We start from the raw sequence: 24,393 nt of genomic DNA on the forward strand, positions 1-24,393 counted from the left end.
ACATGGATCTTTTTGCCTCTCCCCAAAACTACCAGTTAGACAAATTCTGCACAAGAATTCCTCACAAAAAAGCTTGGAAAGTGGATGCTCTATCCTTTAGCTGGAAAAAACTATAAGTCTATGCCTTTCCTCCTCTGCTCTCCAAGGTTTTACTAAAAGTCAGACAGGAAAAAACAAAAATAATTCTGATTGCTCCGGACTGGCCTCGCCAACACTGGTACCTGCTTCTAAGGAATATGTCACACCTTTCTCCGTGGTACTTGCCTCAGACACCTCAGCTATTGTCTCAACAGGACTATCAAATTCTGCGCACGCTGCTCCAAACTCTGAATCTTGCAGCATGGCTAATCAACTAATTTCACCAATCACGTCTCTCAGTAAACCTGTGATAGATGTCATTTTGGAGGCTAGAAGGCCTAGTACTAGACAATCTTATGCTGACAAATGGAAGAGATTCTGAGCCTGGAACCAAGCACAAGGAATAAGCAAAGCAATGCCCAGTATTCCTCAGGTTTTGCAGTATTTAACTGAGATGCTTCACAAGGTTTTAACTTTTTGTTCTATAAAAATCCAGGCCTCTGTCATCTCGGCTCATTACAACACAGAGCCTCCTCTCTTTTCTCATCCCCTGCTAAAGCAGTACCTCTGAGGGTTCAAAAATTTGAGACCTCCCAGGAAAGCACCGACTCCTACATGGGACCTCAATTTTGTGCTGGAAAAACTCACCCTACCTCCTTTTCAACCAGCTGCTACTGCAGACATAAAATGTATTTCTTGGAAGACAGCCTTTCTTTTAGCAGTCACTTCAGCTAGAAGGATTTCAGAACTACAGGCTCTCAAAGCAGTGGCGCCTTTCATTATCTTTTATCAGGACAGGGTGGCCCTCAGGACCAATCCTTTTATGCCTAAGGTGGTATCCAGTGCGGCTCTTAACCAGACCATTCATTTGCCAACCTTTTTCCCAAATCCGCAGAACGAGGGAGCGGATTCTGCATTCATTGGATGTACACAGACAACTAAGATTCTACTTAAACAGGACAAAATCTCTAAGAAAGTCTGAGCAACTACTGGTGGCATTTGCTGCAGGGGCAGAGGGAAAGGCTATATCAAAGCAGACTATTTCAAAATGGATAAGCCATTGTATTAGTTTCTGCTACATGCACCATGGTAAACCTGTCCCCAAGGGGATCAGATCCCATTCTACCAGGGCTGTATCTACTTCTGCAGCTTTTCTCAGAGGGGTTCCTACCAGAGACATTCTAAGAAGCTGCTACTTGGAGCTCAGTTCATACGTTCACAAAACATTGCCATTTACCTCACTTTTCTAAATCCAGGGCAGGCTTTGCCACTGCTGTCCTGCAGGGCCTTATAGCTGTTCCTAATGCTGTATAATTCCGTCCTCCCATCCATAGCTTTGACTGCAACACTGAAACATGAAGAACATAGTACAGTTGTGTACACTTACCATAAATGTAGATGTTTAGTGTATTCACTGTTGCAGTCCGGGTTACCTACCCGCCAGCCCCCTTTCTTCTCTTATTATACCTCTTCTTTCCTTCACTATGCTGAAACACCTTTGTGATGTATTTGCTTTTAGTTGGGTGAGTTCTAAAATACATGCACATAGATAGATAGGTGTGTGTGTGTGTGTGTGTGTGTGTGTGTGTGTGTATGTATCTATATATGTATGTGTGTGTGTGTGTGTGTGTATGTATCTATATATGTATGTGTGTGTGTGTGTGTGTGTGTGTGTGTGTGTGTATATATATATATATATATATATATATATATATATATATATATATTTTTTTTTTTTTTTTTTTATGCTCCCCATTTGGGGGGCACCTGACATCTGGGGCAAGAAAAACTGATTAAAATGGCATTGGCTGCATGTGTTATACCCCTGACGACCTTACGTCATGGAAGAGTCTCGAGACAGCAACCAGCGTAGGACCCAAGACTTTGTTTTTCAGGCCGACTGAGGGCAACCTGCCAGCAGATTACCCAAATGTGTAATGACTGCAACAGTGAATACACTTGAACATCTACATTTATGGTAAGTGTACACAATTTTACTTTTCTCGCCAACCCATTGCCACTGTGACCACAGCTGCCGCCCAGATTGTGGGGAGGGGGGTATTATCTAGACAGGACTATCCAAGGCACATGGCAAGATCTCAAGGCTCACCTGCATATCAGCGTTAGAGATGAGGGCGATGCACTTTACGACCTTCTGCTTCTGGGGACTATTGCAATACAATCAGACAACATGTCGGTACTATGGTATATCAACAAATGGGGGGGGGGGCAGATCATACCCACTCTGTCGAGAGGCCATTCAAGTTTGGAAATGGGCAATATCTTCCCAGTGTTTTCTGGTTGCAACGCACATTCCAGGGGCAACCAGTGTGATCGCCGACAAGCTCAGCCGGTCAATTCTGATGCCTCATGAGTGGTGTCTGAAACCAGAAGTAGCCGAGCAGATTTTCCGCAGATGGGGGACAGCCTTGCTGCAGTCTCATTGCCAGCCCGAACAATGCCAAATGCAGCAGCTACTTCTCCCTTATCCCCCTCCGGGGGAGTCACCGGGAGACGCACTTGTTCACGATTGGCCCCTGGGTCTCTCTTATGCTTTCCTCCCTTTCCTCTCATACCCAAGGTTATTCAGAAAGTGAAATGGCTGGGAAGCAAACTGATCCGTATTGCTCCTTACTGGCCTCGTCAGGTTTGTTTCCCCTTTCTCGGGCCTCTTCTCCTAGACGATCCTTGGATTCTGGACCCAGTTCCAGATCTCTTGACTCGCATGTCAGGCTTGATTCATCCCTCCTTACACACCCTCAATTTGACAGCTTGGCTGCTCCAGTTCCATCCCTAGTCAGGGTTCACGACTTCTCACGTTCCTTGACTCGTACCCTTGCGTCCTCTCGTAAACCCTCCACTAGGAGACTGTATTTCAGTAAATGGAGATTCTCTATCTGGGCAGAGAAAAAGAATGTTGACCCCTATACCACCTCTATTGCAGTGGTTTTGGAATTCCTGTCTGAGCTTTTCCACCAGGGATCTGCGTTTGCCACTGTCAGGGTTCAATTGGCAGCGATTTCAAATTTTCATCTAGGCTTAAAAGATTCTAATCTGATGTCATATAGGCTGTGCAAAACATTCCTTAAAGGTGCCACATTAAGACCCGCATTTCAAGAACCTTTTGCTTCATGGGATTTAAGTTGTGCTATCCAAATTGACGTCTCCACCCTTTGAGCCTTCTCATTCATCCCCTTTGAAATTCCTGTCTTGGAAGACTTTGTTTTTGGTGGCTATCACATTGGCCAGACGGATGTCAGAGATACAAGCTTTGTCTGTAAAACCCCTTTACCTGATTTTTCACAAAGACAAGAGTATCTCTTCATACTAATCCTTCTGTTTTCCCCAAGGTCTGTTCCCATGCCACTTTGAATCAATCCATAGAACTTCAGTGGTGTTCCCAAATCATTCCAATGCAGCAGAATACAGGTTTCATCAGTTGGATGTCCATAGACAATTATATTTTTATTTGCAATGGACTAAGGAATTCAAGAAATCAGATCAATTATTTATTTCCTTCTCCGAATCCAGTTAAGGTTTACCAGATGTCCTTCAAGAATGCAACTGCAGTCATAACATATGGGTTGTCCTGCCTCAGGCAGCCCTCGGTCGGCCGAATTCCAAAGTCTGGGTCTGGTGTCGGCTGGTGTCGCCTCCTCTCTGACGTCACAACGGCTGGAGTATAAAGGCATCGGCCGACGCCATCATCTTCTGTCTTTCTTGCCGCGCGGTGCCCGAAGCAGAAGCAGTTTGCAAGTGCCGGTCGGCCAGCTCCTGTGTTTTCAGTACCGAAGTCATCTAAAAGCTAAGTACCCCATTGGGGAACATTTATTCTTGCCTCAGCCGATGTCAGAGCAAATTGAGAAAGTTAATAATTGTTTGTCTTGTGGTAAACAAATACCTCATAAGGACTTCCATTCTCTCTGCCTTCCTTGCCTGGGCCCAGACCACGACGTCTTGGCCTGTGCTGCCTGTGCTTGCTTCAATAAGCGCACTCTCAGGCGCCGGGCAGAATTCACCGAGGACTTTTTCGGTGAATCTTTTGCGTATATCATGCCGTCGGATCAACCGACTACCCAATCTGCTAAAAAACGCAAGGACCGGGACCGACATCCTCTGCCCGCGTCCACTACCGATGCTACTCCCAAACCCTCTGCTAGTGCTCCGGTCCCTTCGGAAGTGGTAAATCTACCGCTCCAGGCCGACGACACAGCGTTATCACGACCTTCGGTCTCTGAGATCTCTCCGGTGCCGGTTGTTGATTTTCCTCCGGAAACCGAAGTTCTGGATCTATCCGACACCATTTCTGTGGACAAGGTTACGCCTGCACGTGGGGCTGCTAGGCCTCCTGTATCCATGTCCGTCAAGGCCTTTACACGTGCTAAGGCCGCCAGCCAGGCCAAGGCCCATCCTAGACCTACTGCCCAGGCCCCTTCTTCTGATAAGCAGATCATGTCTCTGGCTGCTGATCTTATTTCCCTTATCAGGGGGTCTCAGCCTCATCCGGAAAGGGGTTCCCAGCCACCTGCAGAGAAAAGGCCCAGGACTGAGCAGGCGGACGACCTCTCCTCGGATGAAGCCTCTGGGGATTCTGAACATTCTGATAACCAAGAAGAATCCTTCCAGGCCTATGAGGACTCTGATGCTGAGGAATCAATTCCTTCTGCCTCCCCTCCAGAGGATTTTTCATTTGGTGAAGTCCTTCATTCCATGAGGGAACATTTTCAGTGGCAGGGTCAGGAATTCTCTGACTCCAGGAAAAGGCTTCGTACCTTCCTCAAGGTTCCCCAGCACAGGCCTTTAGCTATTCCACCTGTTATGGATGTTTTGGATGATGTTTTCTCTGACTCCAGTGCTAACCCTGATTCTCTTCCTCCGGCTCCTGTCAAGCCGGACAGATATTATAGGGTCCCTGACGCTCACAAGCACCTTTTTAAGGCCCACTCTGTGGATCTAGAAACTATTTCACAGGGCCCCAAGGGAGTGGCTACCTCCTCTGCCAAAAACCCACTGCCAGCAGACAGGGAAGCCAGGTCCCTGGAGAGATGGGGTAAAAAAGTATATACTTCTACTACCCTGGCCATGAGGTCACTAAATTGCCTTTTTCACATGTTTCAGTACCAGGATTTTCTCCTGGATGATTTACAGAAAAAGTTAGCTTCTCCTGAGCCTATTGATAAAAAGGCATTGCAGGATCATATACATAGCACTCAGCAGGTTAATAACCATTTTCTACAGTGTGGTTATGATGCACTGGAAGCTTCATGTAGGGCAGCTATGACTGGGGCGGTGATACGTAGACATGCTTGGTTAAAGGATTAGTCTTTGCCTGACCATGTTAAAGTAAAGTTACTTGATGCACCTTTGGAAAAACAGAAGCTTTTTGGTGCTAATGCACAAGATGTATTGAAATCCATAGAGGAAAAAGCAAAGTCAGTACAGACAGTCAAGGATTTCCTTCAGGTTCAGCCACCCAGATCCAGCAGAAACTGGCCCTCGAAGAATTGGTCCTTCCCCAGCTCAGACAAGTTTCAAAGGGGGAAAAAGCAGACGTGCCCGAGGTAGAGGGCAATACCGAGGATCTTACAGGGGATGCCAATGGCAACCTCCAAATCAGAGAAGTGGTGCAGACAGTTCAGCTGCACCACAAGGACAATCGCAATGACTTCATTTTCATTCCGCCTACAAAGGTCCAAAGAGAAGCACCCTTGGGCGGAAAATTATCCTTATTCTCACAAAACTGGCATATCTTAACCAAGGACAACTGGATTCTGGATTTAATAGACAAAGGTTACAGATTCCACTTCCTCCCATTACCAATAAGACAAGGCATGCCAAACCTGCCACATCATCAAAGGGCAGAGGCATTCTCTCAAGTTTCCAAGCTGTTAAGCATAAAAGCAATAGAAAGGGTTCCTCCTCAGGAGCAAGGCCAGGGATTTTATTCAAGGCTGTTCCTTGTTCCAAGAAAAGAAAACAAATGGAGACCCATACTGGACTTGTCATCTCTAAACACTTTTCTCATAGTGCCAAAGTTCAAAATGCTGACGTTGCAGCAACTCCTTCCCATGCTGGGCAAGGGGTCTTGGCTGGTCACTCTGGACCTCAAGGAGGCATACCTGTATGTCCCAATCAGACAAAGTTGCAGAAGATACCTCAGATTTCTTGCAGGAACAGAGCATTATCAATTCTCAGCATTGCCGTTTGGCTTATCTACTGCGCCCAGAGTGTTCACGAAATGCCTGGCATCAGTAGTGGCACACTGCAGACTGCAGGGGATTCAAATATACCCCTACTTGGACGACTGCCTCATACAAGCAGACAACAAACAAACCTTAAAAGAAAATTTGGACTATGTCATGCATCTACTGCAGGCCTTGGGATACACAGTCAACATTCAGAAGTCACAACTACTGCCATCCCAACAGATTATTTTCTTAGGAGCCAAACTGGACACACAAAACCAAATGGCCTACCTCAGAGGAAAAACAGCAGCATTTACCAGAGTACTTCAAAGGCCTAGCAAAACTCTCCCAGCTGACTGCAAGGAAAATCCTGCAGGCCCTGGGGTTCATGGCATCTTGCATCCTTCTGATACCTTTGGCAAGACTTCATATGAGAAAGCTGCAATGGTATTTAAAAAACTTATGGTCTCAACACAGCCAAAGCCTAGAGGACATAATCCCACTTATCCCATGTCTGCAAAAAGAATTTTTATGGTGGGCTCAAGCCAGTCAGCAAAACAAGGTATGCCTTTCAACAGACCTCAAGCAGGCCAAATGATTACAACAGACGCCTCAGACCATGGATGGGGGGCGCACATGGAGGACAGATGCATTCAGGGGCAATGGACCCCAAAGGAAAGACATCTGCACATAAACCAAAAAGAAATGTTGGCAGTGATGCATGCAATCGAGACTTTCGAAAAATCACTACAACAAGGACATTTACTGATAAGGACAGACAACACCACTGTCATGTGGTACATAAACAAGCAGGGAGGCACTCATTCTTATCCCTCTGCAGACTAACAATGCTTCTCTGGGAAAATCCCTGAGCCTGAAGATACATTTACAATCCCAGTTTGTACCAGGCAAGGACAATGTACTGGCGGACAACCTGAGCAGAAATTTCATGGATCCACACGAATGGATGTTGCATCCTCACATTTTCTCTCAACTGACGAAGACATGGGGAAGACCGGATGTAGATCTTTTCGCATCCCACTTAAATCATCACCTGAAAAAGTTCTGCACAAGGACTCACCATCCTCTAGCCTGGAAGATGGATGCTCTCTCCTTCAGCTGGAATTCTCTAAAAATGTATGCATTCCCTCCTCTGCCTCTGCTGACCAAGATGATACTGAAGATCAAAGCAGAACAACCAACAGGTATTTTGATAGCTCCAGACTGGCCAAGGCAACACTGGTACCCATTGCTATTGACCATAACTCGGACCAAACCATGGCCTCTGACTCTATGGCCCCTGCTCCTAACACAACACAATTACAGGACTGTACATCAAGACCTGAAATCATTACACCTGACAGCCTGGAGGCTAACGTGACTTCTCCACCTACCTCTATCAAAATCGGTTCAAGAGATCTTGCTGGAAGCACGCAGACCTTCCACAAGAAAAGCATATTCAGCCAAATGGAAGAGATTCAGCATATGGAATGCCAACAGGGGTCAGGACACAGCATTACCGAGTATACCTCAGATTTTAGAATACTTGGCAGAACTACTTCATTCTGGACTTTCATACTCTTCAATAAAGATTCATGCCTCAGCAATCTCAACAAAATACAACTGTGACCCTCCAGTGTTTTCTCATCCCTTGCTAAGACAGTTTCTAAGGGGAATAAAGAATAACAAACCTCCCAGAAAACAGCCAGTACCTGCATGGGACCTCAATTATGTGTTGGAAAAATTAACTCTTCCTCCATTTGAGCCAGCAGCAAGTTCAGAAATGCAATTTCTTTCATGGAAGGCGGCCTTCTTATTGGCAGTCACATCTGCAAGAAGAGTTTCGGAGATACAGGCAGTCATGGCAGTGCCTCCCTTCCTCGTTTTTCATCAGGACAGAGTTTCTCTAAGAACCAATCCTACATTCATGCCCAAAGTTATTTCCAGGGTGTCTCTAAATCAAGCTATTCACCTGCCTGCATTCTTCCCCAATCCTCAAAATAGGGGGGAAAAGCTACTGCATACTTTGGACATACACAGACAACTACGTTACTACTTGGACAGAACTAAGGCCACCAGAAAGTCTGACCAACTGTTTGTAGCCTATGCTGCTGGAATGCAAGGAAAAGCCATCTCCAAACAGACAATTTCAAAATGGATTGGACATTGCATCAGATTCTGCTATTCTTTCCTTGGAAAAGGTGTGCCAGCCAATATTAGGCCACATTCCACCAGAGCTATGGCCACTTCCACTGCTTTCCTAAGAGGACCGGCAACAAAGGACATTTTAGAGGCTGCTACATGGAGCTCCGTGCATACATTTACCAAGCACTACAACCTGCCCTTATATTCCAGATCCCGAGCAGGCTTTGCTTCGGCAGTCCTGCAGGGGATTTTAGCTACACCATCCTTATCTGTTCCATCCACCCCCAGCTTGGCTATGGTATTCAACCCATATGTTATGACTGCAGTTGCATTCTTGAAGGACATAGTACAGATTTGTACCTACCATAAATGTAGATGTCCGATAGATATGCAACTGCAGTCGGATTTTCCCTCCCACCTACCCCTCTGTATCCTTCTATTTGGGTCCTTACCCCTTTTCCCATTAGCTGGGGGTATTCCTGTGGTGTATCTGTTTATTACTGTTGTGCATGTTTGGGATTATTTTTATCCATTTACCAAATTCAGCCTTCCTAGGAGGCACCTGGCATCTGGGGCAAGAAACACTGAAGAAAATGGCGTCGGCCGATGCCTTTATACTCCAGCCGTTGTGACGTCGGAGAGGAGGCGACACCAGCCGACACCGGACCCAGACTTTGGAATTCGGCCGACCGAGGGCTGCCTGAGGCAGGACAACCCATATGTTATGACTGCAGTTGCATATCTATCGGACATCTACATTTATGGTAGGTACAAAACTGTACTTTTCCAAAGTGAGACACACAAATTGGATTTTTAGCTGAATAACTTACATTTACACCTCTGAGGGTAGACCTTTACCTTTCAAAATCAAGGCTCATTGCGAGATCTCAGTCTACCTCCGCAGCCTTTCAAGCCAGGGTCCCACTTGATGATTGTGCAGCAGCAACTTGGGCTACCCCTCACATTTATTACTCATTACAAATTGGATTTAACCTCCAGGGGTAGAGCATCCTTTGGTTCCATGGTACTCAGGAGTATTTTTCCTTGAGCCACCCACGAATAAGGTGCTAGGGACTCTGCTTCATATGTATGAATGAAGGTGAGATAGGACTACAGAACATAAAGAAGTTATGTACTCACCATAACATTCCATGATGTCCTTCAAGAATGCAACTGCAGTCATAACATATGGGTTGTCCTGCCTCAGGCAGCCCTCGGTCGGCCGGATTCCAAAGTCTGGGTCCGGCGTCGGCTGGTGTCGCCTCCTCTCCGACGTCAGAACGGCTGGAGTATAAAGGCATCGGCCGACGCCATCTTCTTTAGTCTTTCTTGCCGCGCGGTGCCCGAAGCAGAAGCAGTTCGCAAATGCCGGTCAGTCAGCTCCTGCGTGTTCAGTACCGAAGTCATCTAAAAGCTAAGTACCCCGTTGGGGAACATTTTCTCTTGCCTCAGCCGATGTCAGAACAAATTGAGAAAGTTAATTGTTTGTCTTGTGGTAAACAAATACCTCATAAGGACTTCCATTCTTATTGCCTCCCTTGCCTGGGCCCAGACCACGATGTCTCGGCCTGTGCTGCTTGTGCTTGCTTTAATGAGCGTGCACTCAGGCGCCGGGCAGAATTTGCCGAAGACTTTTTCGGCGAATCTTTAGCTTATATCATGCCGTCGAAACAACCGACAACTCAATCTAACAAAAAACGAAAGGACTGGGACCGGCATCCTGTGGACAAGGTTACTCCTGCACGTGGGGCAGCTAGGCCTCCTGTATCCATGTCCATCAAGGCCTTTGCACGAGCTAAGGCCGCCAGCCAGGCCAAGGCCCATCCTAAACCTATTGCCCAGGCCCCTTCTGATAAACAGATCATGTCTCTTGCTGCACATCTTATTTCTCTTATCAGGGGGGTCTCAGCCTCATCCAGACAGAGGTTCTCAGCCGCCTGCAGAGAAAAGGCCCAGAACTGAGCAGGCCGACAACCTCTCTTCAGATGAAGCCTCTGGGGATTCTGAGCATTCAGATACCCAAGAAGAATCCTTCCAGGCCTATGAGGACTCTGATGCTGAGGAATCAATTCCCTCTGCCTCTCCTCCAGAGGATTTTTCGTTCGGTGAAGTCCTACACTCTGAGGGAGCATTTTAAATGGCAGGGTCAGGAATTTTCTGATTCCAGGAAAAGGCTACGTACCTTCCTCAAGCTACCTCAGCACAGACATTTAGCTATCCCTCCAGTTATGGATGTCCTGGATGATGTTTTCTCCGACTCCAGTGCTAACCCTGATTCTCTCCCTCCTGCTCCTGTCAAGCCAGACAGATATTATAGGGTCCCTGACACCCACAAACATCCCTTTAAGGCCCATTCTGTGGCTACTTCCACAACCAAGAATCCACTGCCAGCAGATAGGGAAGCTAGGTCCCTGGAGAGATGGGGTAAAAAAGTTTATACCTCTACCACCCTGGCCATGAGGTCACTTAACTGCCTTTTTCTTATGTTTCAGTACCAGGATTTTTTACTGGATGATTTACAGAAAAAGCTAGCCTCTCCTGAGCCTATTGATAGAAAGGCATTGCAGGATTTAGTACATAACACTCAGCAGGTTAGCAATCATTTTCTTCAGTGTGGTTATGATGCATTGGAGGCTTCATGTAGGGCAGCTATGACTGGGGCTGTTATACGTAGACATGCTTGGTTAAAAGAACAGCCACTGCCAGACCATGTTAAAGTAAAGTTACTTGATGCACCTCTGGAAAAACAGAAGCTTTTTGGTGCTAATGCACAAGATGTGTTGAAGTCTATTGAGGAAAAAGCTAAATCAGTACAGACAGTCAAAGATTTCCTCCAGGTTCAGCCACCCAGATTCAGCAGGAATTGGCCTTCAAAGAGTTGGTCCTTTCCAGACACTGACAAGTTTCAAAGGGGTAAAAACAGGCGTGCCTGAGGTAGAGGGCAATACCGAGGCTCCTACAGGGGCCGCCAATGGCAACCACCAAATCAAAGTGGCGGCGCAGGCAGTCCAGCTGCACCACAAGGGCAACCACAAAGATTTGACTTTCATACCGTCTACAAAGGCTCAAAGAGAAGTGCCTTTGGGCGGAAAATTATCCTTATTCTCAAAAAACTGGCATATCTTAACCAAGGACAACTGGATTCTGGATTTAATAGACAAAGGTTACAGATTCCACTTCCATACTTTAGCAATAAGACAAGGCATGCCAAACCTGCCACTTCATCAAAGGGCAGAGGCACTCATTCAAGTTTCAAAGCTGTTAAATATAAAAGCAATAGAAAAGGTTCCTCCACAGGAACAAGGCCAGGGATTTTATTCAAGACTGTTCCTTGTTCCAAGAAAGGAAAACAAATGGAGGCCTATACTGGACTTGTCTACTCTAAACACTTATCTCATTGTGCCAAAGTTCAAAATGCTGACGTTGCAGCAACTCCTTCCCATGCTGGGCAAGGGGTCTTGGCTGGTCACTCTGGACCTCAAGGAGGCATACCTGCAGGTCCCAGTCAGACAAAGCTGCAGAAGATACCTCAGATTTCTTGCAGGGACAGAGCATTATCAATTCTCAGCATTGCCGTTTGGCTTATCTACTGCGCCCAGAGTGTTCACGAAATGCCTGGCATCAGTAGTGGCACACTGCAGACTCCAGGGGATTCAAATATACCCCTACCTGGACGACTGCCTCATACAAGCAGACAACAAACAAACCTTGATAGCAAACTTGGACTATGTCATTCAATTACTACAGGCCTTGGGATACACAGTCAACATTCAGAAATCAAGACTTCTGCCATCCCAACAAATTATTTTCCTAGGAGCCAAACTGGACACAAAAACACGAATGGCTTATCTCACAGAGGAAAAACAACAGCAGTTACCAGACTACTTCAAAGGCCTAGCAAAGCTCTCCCAGCTGACTGCAAGGAAAATCCTGCAGGCCCTGGGGTTCATGGCATCTTGCATTCTTCTGATACCTTTGGCAAGACTTCATATGAGAAAGCTGCAATGGTACTTAAAAAGCTTATGGTCCCAACACAGCCAAAGCCTAGAGGACGTAATCCCACTCATTCCATGTCTGCAAAGAGGATTTCTGTGGTGGGCTCAAGCAAGTCAGTCAAACAAAGGCATGTCTTTCAACAAACCTCAAGCAGGTCAAATGATTACAACAGACGCCTCAGACCATGGATGGGGGGCGCACATGGAGGGCAGATGCATTCAAGGTCAATGGACACCAAGGGAAAGGCATCTGCACATAAACCAAAAAGAGATGTTGGCAGTGATACATGCAGTCGAGACTTTCGAAAAATCACTTCAACAAGGACATTTGCTCTTAAGGACAGACAACACCACTGTTATGTGGTATATAAACAAGCAGGGAGGCACTCGTTCTTATGCCCTCTGCAGACTAACAATGATTCTCTGGGAAAAATCCCTAAGTCTGAAGATACATTTGCAATCCCAGTTTGTGCCAGGCAAGGACAATGTACTGGCGGACAAGCTGAGCAGAAATTTCTTTGATCCACACGAATGGATGCTGCATCCTCACATTTTCTCACAAATAACAAGGACATGGGGAAGACCGGACATAGATCTCTTTGCTTCTCACATGAATCATCACCTGGGAAAGTTCTGTACAAGGACCCACCATCCTCTAGCCTGGAAAACAGATGCGCTCTCCTTCAGCTGGAATTCCCTAACAATTTATGCATTCCCTCCTCTACCACTGCTGACCAGGGTGAATACTGAAAATCAAAGCAGAACAACCAACAGGCATTTTGATAGCTCCAGACTGGCCAAGGCAGCACTGGTACCCATTGCTGTTGAGCATAACTCGGACCAAACCGTGGCCTCTGCCCCATGGCCTCTGCTTCTAACTCAACACAATTACAGGACTGTTCATCAAAACCTGAAAACATTGCATCTGACAGCCTGAAGGTTACCATAACTCCTTCCGATATCTCTCTTTCCAAAAATGTTCAAGAGATCTTACTGGAAGCACGCAGACCTTCCACCAGAAAAACCTATTCAGCCAAGTGGAAGCGATTCATCATCTGGAATGCTAACAGGGGTCAGGATACAACAGTATTGAGTATACCTCAGATATTGGAATACTTGGCAGAAATGTTTCATACTGGTCTCTCATATTCTTCCATAAAGATTCATGCCTCAGCAATCTCAGCAAAATACAATTGTGATCCACCTGTGTTTTCGCATCCTTTGCTAAGACCGTTCCTAAGAGGGATAAAGAATATCAAACCTCCCAGGAATCCGCCAGTACCTGCATGGGACCTCAATTTCGTCTTGGAAAAATTAACTCTTCCTCCCTTTGAACCAGCAGCAACTTCAGAAATGCAATTTCTCTCATGGAAAACGGTTTTCCTATTGGCAATCACATCAGCAAGAAGAGTCTCGGAGATACAGGCACTCATGGCAGTACCTCCTTTTCTCATTTTTCATCAGGACAGAGTCTCTCTAAGAACCACTCCTTCTTTCATGCCAAAAGTAATTTCCAGGGTGTCTCTAAATCAAACCATTCACCTGCCTACTTTCTTCCCCAATCCTCAAAACAGGGGGGAAGCACTGCTGCATACTTTGGACATAAACAGACAACTCCGCTACTACTTGGACAGAACTAAGGCCACCAGAAAGTCTGACCAACTGCTTGTGGCCTATGCTGCTGGAGTACAAGGAAAAGCAATCTCCAAACAAACAATTTCCAAATGGATTGGACACTGCATCAGATTTTGCTATTCTTTTCATGGAAAAGGTGTGCCAGCCAATATTAGGCCACACTCCACCAGAGCTATAGCCACATCCATTGCCATCACCAAGGCCATTGATGAGGGAAAGGCAGTCCACACAGCCTACCTTGACCTGGCAAAGGCTTTCGACACAATACCCCACTCAGGTATCATTGAAAAACTCATCCGCTTAAATGTAAACCCATACGTCACAAGATGGGTTGCAAATTGGCTAAGTGACAGAACCCACAGGGTCAGAGTTGCTGGCGCCATGTCAGACTCAAAGCCTGTCACAAGTGGTGTCCCACAGGGCTCAGTCCTGGGCCCTCTCCTGTTCGGCATCTACTTTTCAGAAGTACAAGCAAACACAGGAGGATTATGGCTGACAAAATTTGCACATGACTGCAAACTGGGCGCCATAGTTGAGAACACATCTGACACAGATATCCTTCAGAAGGGTCTTATAGAAACGGAAAACTGGTGCCAGAACCATGGCCTAAAGTTAAACGCCAAAAAATGCATAGTCATACCCTTCGGGAAAAACAAGGTTACCCCTAGCTACCATATAGGCGGCAACCCACTAAGCACAGAAGAGGTTATCAGGGATCTGGGTACCCAGGTCGACAGTAACCTTTCATTTGATACTCACGTTGCCAAAGTAGTTAGGAAGACCTTCTACATTGCCCACCTTGAAGGGATTCGCATCTAGATCTAGGGAAGTCATCGTCCCCCTGTACTCATCAGGCCAATGATTGAGTACAATGCCCCATTCGGAATGTACCTGACACGACACCTGCAGCAACTGGAAAGGCCCCAAAAGTTCCTCACCAAAAGGATAAAGGGTCTCAAAAATATGTCCTATGCTGCCCGACTGAAGGAGCTTCAGCTCTACTCAGTCGCCACTGCCTGCTCAGAGGTGACCTGTGCCTGACATACAAGGCCATGTCCAACCCAGAATTGATGAACATGCTTCACCTCAAAAAATCTAGATCCCTCAGAACTACAAGGGCAGGAGACTTGAACCTCGACACGGTTATTAATAGGACCTGCTGGAGGGACAGATTCATCACCCAGAGACTCCCTATGCTGTGGAACAAAATCCCGGTACATGTGAGGCAGAGCACCTCGCTGGCTTTATTCAAGAGAAATCTTGACCAATGGATGGGAGATCGCAGATATACCCCAGGGATTATATCAGTGTCACTGCTTGACAGAGGCACAGCAAAATAATGGGCATAGTATCCTCCAAACTAAAGGGGTGGCGAAAGCCACAAAACTCTGGCTAGGCTTATAAATGCCCTTGGGCAGATAGCCTAGTATGAACCTATCCATAGCTTTCCTAAGAGGAGTGGCTACAAAGGACATTCTAGAGGCTGCTACATGGAGCTCCGTGCATACATTTACCAAGCACTATAACCTGCCTTTATACTCCAGATCCCGAGCAGGCTTTGCTTCGGCAGTCCTGCAGGGCATTTTAGCTACACCATCACTTTCTTAGTTCCAACCTCCCCCAGCTTGGCTATGGTATTCAACCCATATGTTATGACTGCAGTTGCATTCTTGAAGGACATAGTACAGTTTTGTACCTACCATAAATGTAGATGTCCGATAGATATGCAACTGCAGTCGGATTTTCCCACCCTCCTACCCCTCTGCAACTTTCTTTATGGGTCCACTACCCCTATTCCTATTAGCTGGGGGTATCTCCTATGGTGTATCTGTTTATTACTGTTGTGCATGTCTGGAATTGTTTATCCATTCACCAAATGTAGCCTTCCTAGGAGGGCACCTGGCATCTGGGGCAAGAAACACTGAAGAAGATGGCGTCGGCCGATGACTTTATACTCCAGCCGTTCTGACGTCGGAGAGGAGGCGACACCAGCCGACGCCGGACCCAGACTTTGGAATCCGGCCGACCGAGGGCTGCCTGAGGCAGGACAACCCATATGTTATGACTGCAGTTGCATATCTATCGGACATCTACATTTATGGTAGGTACAAAACTGTACTTTTTGTAGTCCATCTCGCCCTTCGTTCTTATGAACCCACCCTCCTTCCTCCATCCTAGAAGTACCTGGAGACAGAACAATACTGTTATCATTATTATCTGGAGACCTTTTTAGTATTGGCTTCTTTCTGTATGTTTGTTGTTTTTCCTAGTTGGCAGCAAACAAGATCTGGGGATTGTGCTGGTGCACCATGGGTTACCTACCTAGCCACGAGCCAACTAGAAGTCTTCCAGCTTATAAATAGGCCGAGTCGGAGCAGAGGATTGGCTCTGATCCCATATGTAAGAATGAAGGGCGAGATGGACTACAAATATGGAACGTTATGGTGAGTACAACCTTTTTTCCCCTTGCTCCTGCATCACTTCTTAGAGACTTTTTCTTGAGGACCTTTGTCTTCTCCATGGTAGGCCCACCCAGACCTGTTTCCTTTAACTGCATAGTTTCTCTAGTTCCTTTGCCAGCCAGTATTCGTGTACGTTAGTCTAACATAGTACAGACCTACAGAAGTTAATGGACATACTTTTCCAAATGGACTTTCTCAAATGACTGTTCTTTCACAGCTTCAGAATCTTTGGTTTTGTATTTTTTTACATAACTTTGATTCTGGGCTTGGTTATTCCTCAGTGTGCATTTTGCAGCCTTTTTATATCTGGGAGCGGATTAGTTCTTTGAAGGGCCTACAAAACCGTTTGGAAGGTACCTTCCTTTTGTGGCTTCTTGTTAAGGGTCCATTCATCCATGGGATCACTGCTTTGTGTTAGTGTCCTTCCCTCTTTTTGAACCAGCATCTTCAGCAGTGCACGAGTTCTGGTAGGTAGATTTGCAATTTACTTTACTGTCTGATGCTGATGACTAAGGCTGGTTAGTAAACAGTGTTACTGAAAAAAGTGGACCTTTACAGGTTGAGTCTGTAAAAGGTAGTCTGTGCTTGGTGCCCTGAGGAGTATGCAAGATGTATCTGGCAGTTTGCAATAAAGGTTAAAGTAAAGTAAAGGTTAACAAGCAGGTTTTGCTTGGCCACACCTGTTAAGCCAAGTACTTAAATGTCTGCAAGCTGTTTTCCCGTTTAAAGGAGAAAAAAAATCTGGAAAGCATCATGGAAAAGTTTCCGTAAAACTGTCATGGTCTTTCCCTAATGTGAACCTGGATTATGTTCTCCAGTTACTGTACTTCAGTAGCTTGTTGCTTTGTGTCTGAACTGTACAAACGTATACTAGATAAACAAAGTAGAGAGTTCTGATGTACAAGTTGCTCCCACCCCCAGTGAAACTTTTAATGAAAAGAAGTTTAACAAAGTTTTTCTTGCCCATCCTGATTGTTGAAAAATCTTATTCGTGCTACCCCTGTGTAAGGCAAATGATGTATGAAAGAGCAGTAATTTGCAGATATTTCAGTAAGGTGAATGGCAGCAAGTTAAGAAGGTATGTATTGGCCTCGTTTCTCACCATTGGTTAAACAGCTAGATTAAAGTAACTACTTGTTGTGCGGGCTAACCCTTACAGCAAGATCTAAATTAAATCAGAGTTTAACGTGCAAGTCAGTGAATGAGAGGAAGAGAAAATTCATGACATTTATCAGACAAATACAGAAGTAACATTTAGCAGTTCTCAGTGTTTAAAAAAGTGTACTGATTGAATAGCCTGTCCTACCAGACTACTTTGTGCTATGGTGTACTTTGTAGTCTGTTGGTGTCATTTTTCAGCTCCTTCATGCATGCATTTTATATCTACACAGTCCATTGAAAACGGGAAGTGCAACTACATGTTTTTATTTGTTTATTTATTTAATAAGTAATTGCAGTGGTCCCTAGGCCCCTTTTCACCCAGGTCCCAGGCTTATTACGTAGCACTTAAGTGCAGAAGGGAATTGTCAACATGCTTCCTGAACCAGAGTTCAAATAAAGTGCTGTTTCAGAAGCTTTTAAAAGCAATATGCCTGTTCAAGTCCAGGAGGCGCTCTTGAAGTACGAACTTGTGCTCCTTTGCCTCCAAAAACTTAAATTGGTGTACCAATCTGAATTCTTGGTTCTGGAGACATGTTCAGGCAGTTGTCCACCTTCCTATTGTGCATGTGTAGTAATTGAATCAGTTAGGCTAACTGTAGTATAAGGAGAATGGAAAGTGACATCCCTTCTCAGACATTGTTCCCCTTCTCTGTCTATCCTTTAATGTACAATAGTGGCTGTTATAATTCTGATGAGTGTAAACCCCCAAATGTTAACTGTCCATCCACTTAAAAGTGAGATACTTTGGACTTGGCAGTAAAATTGCTGAGACCATGCTTTTAACTGTAGGAAGTTTACAGATATTTCAGGTATTTAAACAAAACTTTGCTGAGAATTTGTCTTCATGCGTATGCTTTTCATTTTGCGCATGTGGCTGCAGTGTAAACTTTTAATCATATTGAAATAGTTTACCAGTTACTATGTGACTGTGCTGCTTATGTGATTCTTATCTATGTTATTACAGATCAATTTTATGTAGTGCATGTGAATGAAGACCGCTTTCAGTGGATACTGAGAGTATTTGTTGACGCTTAATTTTTACTTAGGACTGGATTGAATTTGAAGAGATAGCAGACCTGGAAGAACGTGCAAAAAGCCAATTTTTTGAGAAGGCACATGAAGAAGTCATTCAGAAGACACAGGAAGCTGCCAAAGAAAAGGAGTTTCAGAGTGTACCAGCAGGGCCAGCTGGTGTTGATGAGGTTTGTTTCAGAAGGCGGTTGTACACGCATGGAACTTCTGTATTTTCATTACTTTACCCAGAGTTCATAAATGTTTAAAATAACTTTTGTCATTTTCACATTCTTCATTTGCTCAGTGAATACGCTGCTAGAATCTTTTCATGCCTGAATACTAAGTTGCAAAATATGTGGCCCTTCTTTCTATAGGATCTCTTTGGAATTGGCTAGCATTGCATTGAGAGCTGCTTGGAACTACACGATGTCCTTCAAGGATGCATCTGCAGTCCTTACATATGGGTTGTCCTGCCTCAGGCAGCCCTTCGGTCGGCCGGATTCCAAAGTCTGGGTCCGGCGTCGGCTGATGTTGCCCCTCTCCCGACATCAGAGCGCCTGGGATATAAAAGCGTCAGCCGACGCCATCTTCCTCAGTCTTTCTTGCCGCACGGTGCCCGAAGCAGAAGCAGTTCGCAAGTGCCAGTCGGCCAGCTCCTGTAATTTCAGCTACCGAAGATTTCAAAAAAGCTAAGTACCCCGTTGGGGACTCTTTCTTGCCTCAGCCGATGTCAGATCAAACGGTTAAAGTTAATAATTGTTTAACTTGTGGGAAACAAATACCTCATAAGGATTTCCACTCTTACTGCCTCCCCTGCCTAGGCCCAGACCACGACGTCTCGGCCTGTGCAGCCTGTGCCTCCTTCAATAGACGCACTCTTAGGCGTCGGTCGGAGTTTGCAGAGGAATTTTTTGGGGATAGTTACTGTTACAAGATGCCGTCAGAGCTTCCGACTACTCATTTAACCAAAAACGGAAGGACAAGGACCAACACACGCGGACCGTGGTTTCGGCCAAAACCACGCCTAGGCCTACCGCGAGTGTCTCGGTATCTGCTGAAACCGAATCCTTGGTGCTTCCGACCGAAACCGCACAACCGACAACCTCGGTCCCGGAGGCCAACTCTGAGTCTGTCATAGAATTCCCCTCTGAAACCGGTGCTCTGGAAACAACCGACACCATTTCTCTAGATAAGAAACTACTCCAGCACGTGGGGCAGCCAGGCCTCCTGCATCCATGTCCATAAAGGCATTTACACGTGCTAAAGCTGCTAAACAGCCAAAATCTCTCCCTCCCAAGGCTATTCCTCAGGGATCCACTACCGGTTCACAAATTTTAAGTTTAGCTGTGGACCTTATTACCTTAATTAGGGGCTCTCAGCCACATCCGGACAGGGGCTCTCAACCTCCTCTAGACAAAAGGCCCAGGGTTGAGCGCACTGATCCCCAGTCTTCTGATGAGGCCTCAGATGACTCTGCCCTATCAGACTACCAGGAGGAGGCCTTTACGGCCTACGAGGATTCTGATGCAGAGAAATCTATTCCCTCGGCCTCCCCTCCTGAAGAGTTGTCCTTTGGGGAGACCCTTCACTCCATGAGAGAGCATTTCAAATGGCAGGGCCAGGAATTCTGTGATTCCAGGAAGAGATTAAGGACTTTTTTGCGTTTACCTCAGCATAGACCTTTGGCTATTCCTCCTGATGTCCTTCAAGGATGCATCTGCAGTTCTAACAAATGGGTTGTCCTGCTTCAGGCAGCCCTTCGGTCGGCCGGATTCCAAAGTCTGGGTCTGGCTTCGGCTGATGTCGCACTTCACCCAACGTCTTCGCTGCTGGGGTATAAAGGCATCAGCCGACGCCATTTTCCTCCGTCTTTCTTGCCGCGCGGTGCCCGAAGCAGAAGCTGTTCGCAAGTGCCTGTCTGTCAGATCCAGAGATTTCTACTACCGAAGACTTCTAAAAAAGCTAAGTACCCCATTGGGGACTCTTGCTTGCCTCAGCCGATGTCAGAAAAAGTAAATAATTGTTTAACTTGTGGGAAACAAATACCTCATAAGGATTTCCACTCTTACTGCCTTCCTTGCTTAGGCCCAGACCACGACGTATCAGCTTGTTTAGCCTGTGCTTCCTTCGAGACCCTTCACTCCATGAGAGAGCATTTCAAATGGCAGGGCCAAGAATTCTCTGATTCCAGGAAGAGATTAAGGACTTTTTTGCATTTACCTCAGCATAGACCTTTGGCTATTCCTCCTGTTTTAAATGTCATTGATGATGTGTACTCTGAGTCTAGCATTTCCCCCGACTCCTTTCCTCCGGCTCCTGTCAAACCTGACAGGTACTACAGGGTCCCGGACTCGCATCATTTCCTTTACAAGGGCCACTCTGCTGACCCAGAAACTATTTCCCAGGGCCCTAAAGGGGTTGCAACCACCACTACTAAAAATCCACTTCCTTCTGAAAGGGAGTCCAGGGCTTTAGAGAGATGGGGTAAAAAAGTGTATACTACTTCCACTCTTTCTATGAGGGCATTAAATTGTCAATTCCATATGATACAGTACCAAGAGTATTTGTTAGATGAATTGCATAAAAAACTATCTTCACCTGAACCCCTAGATCGCAAGGCACTTCAGGATCTGATACATAACTCCCAGCAGGTTAGCAACCATTTCTTCCAGTGTGGTTATGATGCATTGGGAAGCTTCATGTAGGTCAGCAATGACAGGTGCAGTCATACGTAGGCATGCTTGGCTGAAGGAACAAACTGCCGGATCATGTTAAAGCACAGCTTCTAGATGCTCCGTTGGAAAAGCAAAAGTTATTTGGCTCCACGGCTCAGGAGGTCTTAAAGAAATTTGAGGAAAAGGCTAAATCTGTACAAACAGTCAAAGATTTTCTCCAGGTCCAACCACCAAGATTCAGCAGAAATTGGCCTTCTAAGAATTGGTACTTTCCGGACACAGACAGATCTCAGAGGCAGAAACAGACGTGCCAGAGGTAGAGGGCAAGCTCGAGGCTCCTACAGAGGATGTCAATGGCAGCCTCCTAACCAGAGAGGTACTGCAGGGCCTACAACTACTACACAAGGACCATCTCAATGACTTGACTTTGACCCCACCAACCAGGGCTCAATTGGAAGCACCTTTGGGCTTAAAGCTATCTTTATTCTCAAAAAATTGGCACAGTATTACAAAGGACAAATGGATACTGCAAATAGACAATGGATACATATTCCATTTTCATACATTACCAAAAAGACAAGGCATGCCAAACCTGCCATCAAACCAAAGGGCAGAAGCTTTCAGGCAAATTTCCAAACTACTACAAATTAAAGCAATAGAAAGAGTTCCTCTCACAGAACAAGGCCAAGGATTTTATTCCAGACTATTCCTTGTTCCAAGAAAAGAAAAGCAATGGAGGCCTATTCTGGACTTGTCCGCACTGAATACTTACCTCATCGTGCCAAAATTCAAAATGCTGACCTTACAGCAACTCCTTCCCATGCTGGGCAAGGGGTCTTGGCTGGTAACTCTAGACCTCAAGGAGGCATACCTGCATGTCCCTATCAGACAAAGTTGCAGAAGACACCTCAGATTTCTTGCAGGTTCAGAGCATTATCAATTCTCAGCATTGCCTTTTGGCTTATCTACTGCGCCCAGAGTATTCACGAAATGCCTGGCATCAGTAATTGCACATTGCAGACTTCAGGGGATTCAAATATACCCATACCTGGACGACTGCCTCATACAAGCGGACAGCCAGCTAACACTGGTAAAACACTTAAACTATGCCATCCGACTACTACAGGCCTTGGGATACACAGTCAACATTCAGAAATCAAGACTTGTTCCATCCCAACGAATAATTTTCCTGGGTGCAAAACTGGATACAAGCACCCAAATGGCTTTTCTCACAGAAGAAAAACAAGCACAATTACCGGATTACTTCAGAAATCTGACAACACAAACCCAGCTTACTGCATGGAAGATCCTGCAGGCCCTGGGTTTCATGGCATCTTGCATTCTTCTGATTCCACTAGCAAGGCTGCATATGAGGAAACTACAATGGTATCGAAGGAGTCTTTGGTCTCAGCACAGTCACAGCCTAGAAACTTTGATCCCCCTCATTCCATGCCTTCAAAAGGAATTCCTGTGGTGGGCAAAAGCAAGCCAGTCAAACAAGGGCCTGCCTTTCAGCAAACCACATACCAGCCAAACCATTACAACGGGCGCCTCAGACCATGGATGGGGAGCACACATGGAGGGCAAATGCATTCAAGGACAATGGACACAAAAAGAGTTACATCTGCACATCAACCAAAAGGAAATGCTAGCAGTTATACATTCCATCGAGGCCTTCAAGCACTTCCTGCACCAAGGTCACCTGTTAATAAAGACAGACAATACCACAGTTATGTGGTACATAAACAAACAAGGAGGTACCCATTCATACCCTCTTTGCAGGCTGGCAATGAATCTGTGGGAACTTTCTCTAAACCTCAATATAGAGCTCCATTCCCAGTTCGTACCAGGAAAAGACAATGTACTGGCGGACAGCCTGAGCAGAAACATCATTGATCCACACGAATGGATTTTGCACCCAGATATCTTTCTCCAGATAACACAATCATGGGGGAAGGCCAGACATAGATCTATTTGCCTCCCACCACAACCGTCAACTGAGGAAATTCTGCACAAGGACATACCATCCTCAAGCATGGAAAGTGGACGCCCTCTCCTTCAGCTGGAAAACTCTAACAGTATATGCATTCCCACCGCTGCCATTAATGACCAAGGTCTTACTGAAGATCATGACAGAGCAACCAAAAGTAATTCTGATAACTCCGGACTGGCCAAGACAACACTGGTACCCACTATTAAGGAGCATGTCACACACGAAACCTTGGCCTCTACCACAATGGCCACTTCTACTGACACAACACAATTGCAAGACTCTGCACTCCAGCCTCAAAACCTTACAGCTGACAGCCTGGAAAATACCTTGACTCCTCGCCAGGATAAGCTGTCCAAGAGGGTACAGGATATCATCATGGAAGCCCGACGGCCTTCCACAAGAAAAGCATATTCAGCAAAATGGAAAGGATTTCGTACCTGGAACACCACAAAGGATCAAGATCCGACAGTCATGAGCATTCCACATATTTTGGAATACTTGGCTGAAATGCTCCATAATGGCCTTTCTTACTCCTCCATAAAGATTCATGCTTCCGCAATTTCAGCAGAGTACAACACTGATCCACCTGTATTCTCTCATCCTCTACTAAGGCAGTTTCTAAGCGGGATAAAAAACATCAACCCTCCAAGGAAACCACCAGTGCCTACATGGGACCTTAACTTCATGTTGGAAAAATTGACTCTCCCTCCCTTTGAACCAGCAGCATCTTCAGAACTACAATTCCTATCTTGGAAGACTGCCTTCCTTCTGGCCATAACCTCAGCAAGAAGAGTATCTGAATTACAGGCCCTCATGGCAGTTCAGCCATTTCTCATCAGGACAGAGTCTCTTTGAGAACCAATCCTTCTTTCATGCCAAATGTGGTATCCAGGGTTTCACTGAACCAAGCTATTCACCTGCCGACCTTCTTTCCAAATCCACAAAATAAAGGAGAGAAACTTGTGCATACTTTGGACATCCACAGGCAGTTGCTCTACTACTCGGACAGAACTAAGACTTACAGAAAAACTGACCAACTCTTTGTAGCAT

The 24,393-nt window shown here is 45.7% G+C and overlaps 1 protein-coding gene across 1 annotated transcript in view; it reads left to right on the forward strand.

Moving 5' to 3' along the window:
* Positions 1-24,393, forward strand: part of PCF11 (PCF11 cleavage and polyadenylation factor subunit) — a 587,359-nt gene that overhangs the window by 382,121 nt on the left and 180,845 nt on the right. The window contains exon 14 of the mRNA XM_044072002.1: positions 18,708-18,863. Within this exon, the coding sequence (XP_043927937.1) occupies positions 18,708-18,863 (156 nt within the window). The remainder of the gene's footprint in view (positions 1-18,707; positions 18,864-24,393) is intronic.

The sequence above is a fragment of the Protopterus annectens genome, chromosome 5.part0 (assembly GCF_019279795.1).
Source record: "Protopterus annectens isolate FY-2018-M chromosome 5.part0, PAN1.0, whole genome shotgun sequence".
Lineage (NCBI taxonomy): Eukaryota > Metazoa > Chordata > Ceratodontiformes > Protopteridae > Protopterus > Protopterus annectens.